The sequence below is a fragment of the Triticum aestivum genome, chromosome 4A (genome assembly GCF_018294505.1).
Source record: "Triticum aestivum cultivar Chinese Spring chromosome 4A, IWGSC CS RefSeq v2.1, whole genome shotgun sequence".
Taxonomy (NCBI): domain Eukaryota; kingdom Viridiplantae; phylum Streptophyta; class Magnoliopsida; order Poales; family Poaceae; genus Triticum; species Triticum aestivum.
The window spans coordinates 749359319-749367445 of NC_057803.1; the positions used below are offsets into that span (position 1 = coordinate 749359319).

Below are 8127 nucleotides of genomic sequence, written 5' to 3' on the forward strand. Positions count from 1 at the left end.
CCTCCCACAGCGCATCAGAATCTCTTCAATGGAAGTACACTTCAGTGTGCAGGCTGTTGAGTCTTGTGAGAAACTGAAACTTGCCACATCAAACTTTCTGACCACCGGGTAATTTCCTCTGTCATCTGCATTACTTTCGTATACATGTTCCCTTTTTTCAGCAAAATTGAAAGCTAATTTTGTTTCTCCAATGCACAGATGGTGATAGGGATAAAAGGATTGCAAGGCACCTGATAATGATATATGCTGCAGAAAGATTCTGAAATCTTCAGTTAATGCACAACTAGCGTTCATCAGGGACATTGACGCTGTAATTGGTAAGTACAGCCTTGTGCTTGGGTATGAACCAGGGAAGGTAAGCAACAAGATGGAACTTGCTTACCATTCGATCCCTAACCTCTTGGTAAATATCATAACACCATGTAACTCCAATTGTTCTGCAGGCAAGTGTTAGACTATTTATTCTTACCTGTCCGTCACATGCAAAACACAATTGAATTATTGCATCATGGTGGAGTTATCCGGTCTATGATCTCATGGTAAGTTATACAACAATGTGCATCATTTTTTTCGCGAATACGCAAAAGCTTTGCATATCATTGCATTGATAGATAGAGTGAATCATTGGGAGAATACAATGGGGAGGGGGGGGGGTGCCCAGCCGACTAGCAAGGACACAAAGATGGCGCGTAGAGGGTGGGCCGTGACACGCGGAGAAAATGGGCGTGTCAGCCGCGTGTGGTATAGGCTACGTCTCTGGTAGGAGGGAGGCCAGCCCTGCAATGTGCATCATTGTAGATCAATGCATGTATCAATGCATATGCTTTTACTGTTATTAAGAATAAAAGGGAGAGTTTTGAATTGCCTTTTTGCACATTGTTTGCATTGGATACCACAACTCTGCTGAAGGGCTATCTATGCTTACAACCCAGCAACATTTTCTACCTTGGCCAGTCCTCTGTTCCACTAGACCATCTCCCAACGGCAGCTTTTGAGAATTCCGTACGCGTCTGGGCATGGAAGAGCTAACCCAGCAGCGCAACAGCGTCTCCATATAGCTTTGTGGACAGGCTGTTATTTACGAAGATTTCATATGCGTCTGGACATGGAAGAGCTCACCGTCAGAAAAAAGTAACATTAAATGGAAATGAAATCAAAGAAACCATTGGGCCAGAGAAGGAAGAAATATTTATACTCCACTCCACTTCCATAGAAGTAGTGCTTCAGTTATTTCCAAAGAGTAACCATGTATTCATCATCCGAAAGCTGCATACTCCGGTTCTGTCAAGAAACAAAGAATTACTGGTGAGACTAACCTCTGAAAAGCATTTTAGAGCGAGACTAAGAAATGATCATGAAGTTAATTTTCCAGATGACGATAGAAGTCTTTTTCTGCTGAGACTACTGTACATACAAAAAAATTACTTGTCTGAGATGCTCTCTCCGAGACATGAAAAAGGAGTCAAGGATTTGTGTGGCAGAGAGAGCCTACAAAGAAAACCAGATGCTCGTCTTCTTGGCATAATTCCTTGGGGAACGATTTGTTCACAAATAAGCCCTTGAGCGTTCAGAAATAGTCAACCCTGAATCACTAGGTATGCTGAACTAAGATGTTCTATACCCGAACAAGGTATTTAAGAAAATAAAGAACAAACAATACAAATAAAGGATACAATCAACCGTAAGAACATAAAATGGCATCACCACATTTGGTTAATTAGTAGATGTTTGGTCCCTCCTTTTTCCGGGCTTGGGACCGGCTATGCAACATGAAGTGTAACATCATATTGGCATAGGCAGCGTTACACCACCCCCACCCCCTTCCAACTGAAAAACACGTATAGACAAACATCTGACCCCCAAAACCAAAACCCAAGAAACAAACTCAAATACACACACAACATAAGTGGTACGAAAACGCGAAGATCCTTTGTTTTTTGGATTTTTTTTTCTGGAAGTAAACGCTACTCGATTCCACAAAGCAACTAAACATTTTTTTTTGTGATTTTCATTTCTACTTTGCTACAATAGATAACAAAACCAACAAGCGAAGTTTTTTTTGTGATTTTTTTCTTTGCTGCAGAAGGCGATAAACTAAACAAACACTCTTTTTTTGCCATTTTATTTTACCTTTGTTACAAACGACATTTTTTTTATTGTTTTCCAAATAAAGCAAACAAACCGAAATTTCTCTTGTTGTCCTTTTCTTTTCTCCGTGGTAGTTTATTAACACCAGATGCCAGCCTACATATATGAAATAACTGTCACTGAACGTATACGTGTATGGTTTGGAAAATTGTGGCGTGTAGACATGTAGTACATATATACTAGTAAAATACGCAGGGAGTGTACCTTGATGTAGGTGGAGATCCATGCACAACTAGCTAGCTTAGCTCAGTCAGAACTGATCGGCATCTGTAGAAAAGGAGATATTGCAAATTAACTAGCATGCGAAAAATATAAACATGCATGTGTTGCTCAACACTAATGGATAGTAGATATTTACCGCAAAGAAGTCAAGTATGGAAGGGTCGGGAAGGATGTTAATCGCATGCCTTGCCACTTCCACTGCCTTGTGGAGGTCCGCACGAGGGACGATAGCAGGATCATGCACTATATAGGCTTTAACTTTCTGAAGCAAAGGGAGGTTCACCAAGCTAGCAAAGTCAAACTCAAGATTGGATTCCTGCACAAAATTGATGCGGAACTCGAGGTGTTCAAGGCATGGCATATCTCCCTTCACAAACCGGCCGGGCGTTCCACGCGTAGTGAAAACTCTTAGCTTGGGGAAAGCACCTACAGCTCCCATGGCATTATGGTGGAGGCCGATTGGGGTGTTCAGCTTAAGAGTGACCAGCTCTGGAAACATTCCAAAGATCTGAAGATCTGGAGCGTCCACGTGTACTTCTAAATTAGAGAGGCTTGGAAGAAGCAACGGATTAATCCTTGCTAGCAACCCTGGTTGTCTGTACGACAAGTGCAGAACACGGAGCTGTCGAGAGAGGGCATAGCCTTCCCAGGAGCAGGTGACATCATCATACCCACCTGACTCAATGCAAGCAATGTCTATGACTTGGATTTTCTGCAGTTTCACAAGTGACTCCGCCCAAGCTTTTGCCATGGCCGCACTGGGCAGACATAAACTTCCACCAATGCGGAGTTTCCTCAGCTCTGCAAGTTTGCCAATCTCATTCACAAAGTTCGAGGAATCTTCAACACTGTTCACGCATAGCATTTCCAGAGATGTCAGGTTCCCGATCCAGTCTGGGACTCTTGTGTTGGTGGCTTCAAGCCACAGACACTTCAGGCGACTTAGCTGACCAACACTCTGTGGCAATTCTTGTAGTCTAACCTCAAGGAAGTCTAGTGTGTGTAAGAACTTTAGGTCCCCTATTTCCTTTGGGAGCTCATGGATATTCATCTGCGCTAGTCCAAGATACCTCAAGTGGACCAACTTTCCAAGACGTTCCAGATGATTTGTGGTGTCTATATAAGAAATGCCACCTGCTAGAGATAGGACACGTAAAAACTGAAAGCATGAAAGCGATGGGTGACATTCATCAAAGCACATGGAATTAAATGTCCTTACTTGTGGCATGTGTGTGTCAACCAGACGGTTTTTATTTCGAATGGCCAGCCTACGAATATTGCGGTATACTGGATATGTTTGCTGCTCGTGACTATCCACTATAGTGAGAAAGTTTTCTTCCTTAGCCAATAGACGTACCATATCAAGGACCATATCATGGACAGAACAATGACTTATGATGCCATGGTGCAGAATCTCTGCTGGCTGCAAGATGCTTTTGTTAACCAGCTCGTTGAAATATCTCTCAGCGATCTCAAACAATCCCGCCCCTTGTTCTTCTTGGACAAAACCTTCACCAACCCACCTTGATATCAAACTATCTTTTAGAATATATGAATCTTCTCGATATTGGCTCATATATAATAAGCATGTCCTCAGATGACAAGGTAGAGCATAGTAGCTAAATAAAACTATCTTTCTCGTGTTATCGACATCTTCATTATCTTCATGCCCAAAACCAATTGAGTTGTATACCTTAGACCAAACCTCCACTGGTTTACCAACAAGCAAACTTGCTATTGTGATTATAGCCAAAGGTACGCCACCACATTTTTGCAAAATCTTGTTGTATGCCTCTTCTGGCTGATCAGAAGTGCATACATTTCTTCCATAAAATAATCTAGTACAAAATAACTCCTCAGATAAAGCATGAGAGAGTGGTTTTATCTTGTATATTTCACCGGCTTTTGCAGCGACTTCATGAATACGGGTAGTTGTGATTATCTTGCTCCCCAAATTATTATGCACAAAAATGCACCTAACTATTTCCCATGTTTTTGTTTCCCATATATCATCAATAACAATGATGTACCTGTTCGCATTCATAACACACGAGCCATAATAATCAGTGCAGCAAATCCGAAAGGCCCTATGGATTTAAAATATCTATGACAGGTAAAACGAGAGGCAATACTTCGTTTAAGAATCTAGAATTTTTCATCATTTATCAAAGGTGGATAAAGGTAAGCTACATAAGAGAGACGCCCATGAATTTATTGGTGTTTGTGTTGTATGTTGGTCCATATAGCATTATCATAATGAGGTTGTCTTGACACAAATAAAAGTCCGTTTTTTCAGGCTGTCGTGTTCTAGCTATGCATTGGATCCATATATAATGTTCACTATAGCTTGTGATTCACATAAGATTCCATGGCCTGAATGTAGAGAACTGGAGATGATCTCATCTTCACCTAATTTGTAATGCATGAGTGGTTCATTTCTCTTCTATTTCCCTCCTTTTGTGATGAAAATCGAAATGATTTAATAAATGAGGGTGTGCACTTCTATAAGCCGAGTGTATCCATGACCTTACTTGGTTTATGTTGGACGTGTGGCAGCCGTAGGAGCTTCAGTAGGGAGGAAGTATGCCGAGCGGGGGCACTCGGCTTACATAAGAGACTCGGCATACAAATATCACCCCGCTGGACACAAGGCTTATCCGAAACACCAAGTTTACGCATATACCATGGACCAGCGTGGATACACGGCTTAGGTTGACTCTCGGCTTATGCTTAAGCCGTGCACCCAGCTACACACGGCTTATCCTACACTCCCGGTTTACGCATACACCCGTGGGTCAGCGTGGATACACGACTTAGGTTGACTCTCAGCTTACCGAGGTGCCACGCGGCACCTCCGTTAGGTCGTCATCCTGTTTTCCTTCGCCTAGAGCCATGGTTTTATACTCGGTTACACATAATCAGAGTGCCCGTGATTGTTTTAAATAGCGGGCTATTGCCAAATAGCTCCGGACCTCAAAATCAGCTATAGCGGGCTATAGCAGGATATAGCGGGCTATTTGTACATGGAACCATTTAGCGGCACCCTACTGAAAGGCTATTTAAAACTATGCCATGAAGTGACACTCGGCTTACATGGCCTAAGCCGATCCAAATGAAACCGAGTACTGTAAGCTGAGTGTAACACTCGCCTTAAATGAAGCTGAGGTTATATGGGGAGTATTTTTCATACTCGACTTTATTTATTTTTCCTGTAGTGGATGCAGAGGCCGTGTTTCTTTTCCTTCTAGGTAAAACCAACTATATATATGTATAGCCCATATAACCAAAATTAACTAATTTGTACACGCATGTGAAATTAAGGTGGTCACATGACATGACACATCCCAACTGATAAAAAGTGAATATCCAAAATAACATCCTTTTTAAGACTGGATGGAGTATTGTTTTAAAATTATAGGTAGGAAGCTGATCTAAAACTTCCCATCTAGTTGCTGTATAGGAAACTGGATAATAAGGTGCGTACATACCTCTTCTCCCGGAGTAATCCTTGGAGCTTGTTGATGAGCTGTCTTTCATCCAAGTTGTCATGCTTTTGCCCATCAATCTCAAGGAGGACATCATTTAAAATATTCTTCAGACTAGGGTTCCGCCCGACTGGTACAAAAGCACCACAGTCGAACTGCGATCGTATCTTATTATACACTGCTTTGGCAAGAGTTGTCTTGCCAAGGCCTCCAAATCCAAAAACAGAGAGTATCTTGAGTTGTTTGGACACATCACCATCCCCGACACTCAGCTTCTTGGTCAGCTCATTCATTGAATCATCAATGCCAACGAGCTCTTTCCTGTCCTTGTATAGAGCCAACAGGCGAGGGTCGACCGTGGTTGCGCCAACTGGATTAGCAACCACCTCGTGGACCCTGTACCTATCACGCCGGTCAGCAGCTCCCTGGACGCGGGCCTTCATGCTTTTGATCTCTTTTGCGATGACATGGCTTGGCTTGCCCTTGGTGAACAAGTCGCCCATCTTCTTGATGAGTTGTTTGAGCTTGTGCTGCTTGTCGTCAGGCTCAGGGCCCTCAACACGTACCAGGAACTTGTCGATGATATCCTCCATTCTGTATGAAAGATCTTTGACCTCGTTTGCCCAGAGCTTGACTTGCTCGTCGAGCTGGTCCCGTGGCACGTCGCCGACCTTGCGGAGGGCAGCTTGCATGCTCTCCAGCTCTCTCTCGAGATACTGGATATCTTCCTTGATGCCTCTCTGCAGGTCGTACTCTTCCTTGAGGAGTTTGCCAAGCTTGAGGAGCAGGCTGCCCATGGCACCTGTTGCGTGGTCCATTGCTCGCTCTTAGCAGCTGAGTTTTTGGGTGCAATAATGCTTCCTTTTCTTTTGTGATGAGGGGATGAGTGGCTAGCTAGAGTCTTTATATATAGGACAGTACAGGCTACAGATGGATAAGCCTGCTACTCGAGCTTGTGTGGACACCATCTAAGTGTCGACATTCCAAGACTCATCAACGCAAAGTTTCTATTTGGAGGCCTATTCACTCATTCATGGATGTAAGGTTCATGCTAGTTGCTGGAATTTGTGTGCACAGTATTTAAAGGGCCTCTTCTGCTCAAAGGAATCTTCCTGCATATTTCCTGCGATGTAACCATTGAATATCTAAATCACTACCATACGATGTGCAGCCAAGTGGTGTTCAGAGGCTCAGAATTTGTATTTACTTCGGAAGTATATTTGCTTGGGGAACATCCAAACTTTTCAGTACAGACAACAAAGGCAGACCAAGCATTCAACGTCAACGTTCAACTTTCAATACATAGTACTAGCCCACGTAAAGCGATATATATGGACGGTCTCGATGATGGTGCTGAAGATGAGGTTACTGCAGGCGCACGGTGAGAGCACAGCCACGTAATGGTCGCCACGCCACCAAAAAGTGACCGAGGAGAAGAACTAGACACGCCAATGCACAAGAGGACACCCATAGCTTCTGTGTAATTTACTCCTTTGCCTAGGAAACTCAAAAAAGTACCCTTCTCGTTTTATGTAAATTCAGAATTGTGCACCATTTCCTTCAAATTCTTGAGTATACACCTGGGAGAGATCAACAAATTCAGCAGTCGTTAGGCTACTATCAGCCATTCATCAGTGGCTACTATCAACCTTCAACTGACTACGCCGTTCATCTGGAGCGACAAGGACGATCTCAGTGATGGTGCCGAAGACAAGGTTACCACGGGTACATGGTGAGAGCACAGCGATGGGATAGTCACGGCCCAAAAGCAACGGAGGTGAACTGGACTGAACACCAACGCGCCTCCACAAGCGGGCACCGATGTCTGTCTGCTATACAGTTTACTTTACCCCTTGGCTCAAGGTTTGAAATTCAGAAAGCGTGTCTTTCTCTTTGCTTGGAAATTCAGAAGAGTGTAATTCCTCCAACTTGCCTAGTGCACACGCACCAAGATCAGCAGCGGCTGGAATGAAATTTAATTACCTGATTTGCAGCCACCTTTTGATTTCGTTTTTGGAGAGCTGGCGTGTATTAACTTTGTATGTTGAAGAATGAAGATGTGGTGTATTAACTTTGTTTGTCCAATCAATGGGTACCAGCCATTTTTGGCTTTACTGTGAATGCATGTCGGCTGAGTGCTAACCATATGCATCTCAGAATGATCGCACTCGTCTTCCGTATGCAAGGAATCCTTTTTTGTGTAGTTGCTTGCAACTTGAAGATGCTCACGTTTCACTAATTAACAAATTTAAGGCTTGTGCAGACCAAGGTT

General features: G+C 43.2%; 1 protein-coding gene across 3 annotated transcripts; it reads right to left on the reverse strand.

The window, feature by feature from the left end:
* Positions 1-302: 302 nt before the first annotated feature.
* On the reverse strand, positions 303-6852 carry LOC123083619 (disease resistance protein Pik-2). 3 transcript variants are annotated; one of them, XR_006439334.1, is made up of 5 exons: positions 5859-6851; positions 2507-4400; positions 2353-2415; positions 1426-2244; positions 303-1281 (listed from the first exon to the last, which is right to left on the reverse strand). XR_006439334.1 is itself a non-coding variant. In XM_044505610.1 (5 exons), exons 1-4 carry the CDS (start codon positions 6671-6673, stop codon positions 2395-2397), a joined length of 2670 nt encoding a protein of 889 aa, XP_044361545.1. In that variant the 5' UTR covers positions 6674-6852; the 3' UTR covers positions 303-2244; positions 2353-2394. The 3 variants fall into 3 exon arrangements, 2 of the variants coding, with proteins under 2 accessions (XP_044361545.1, XP_044361544.1); XM_044505610.1 differs by having other exon boundaries at positions 303-2244; positions 2507-3529; positions 3590-4400; positions 5859-6852; XM_044505609.1 differs by having other exon boundaries at positions 303-2244.
* Between the last annotated feature and the right edge of the window lie 1275 nt (positions 6853-8127).

Excerpts from the sequence above, each read along its gene's own strand:
- LOC123083619 (XM_044505609.1), bottom strand. The coding sequence starts at position 6,673 with ATGGACCACGCAACAGGTGCCATGGGCAGCCTGCTCCTCAAGCTTGGC. Across the intron at positions 4,401-5,858 it reads GGATTACTCCGGGAGAAGAG|GTACATCATTGTTATTGATG; the intron begins GTATGTACGCAC and ends GAATGCGAACAG. Across the intron at positions 2,416-2,506 it reads CCATACTTGACTTCTTTGCG|ATGCCGATCAGTTCTGACTG; the intron begins GTAAATATCTAC and ends CCTTTTCTACAG.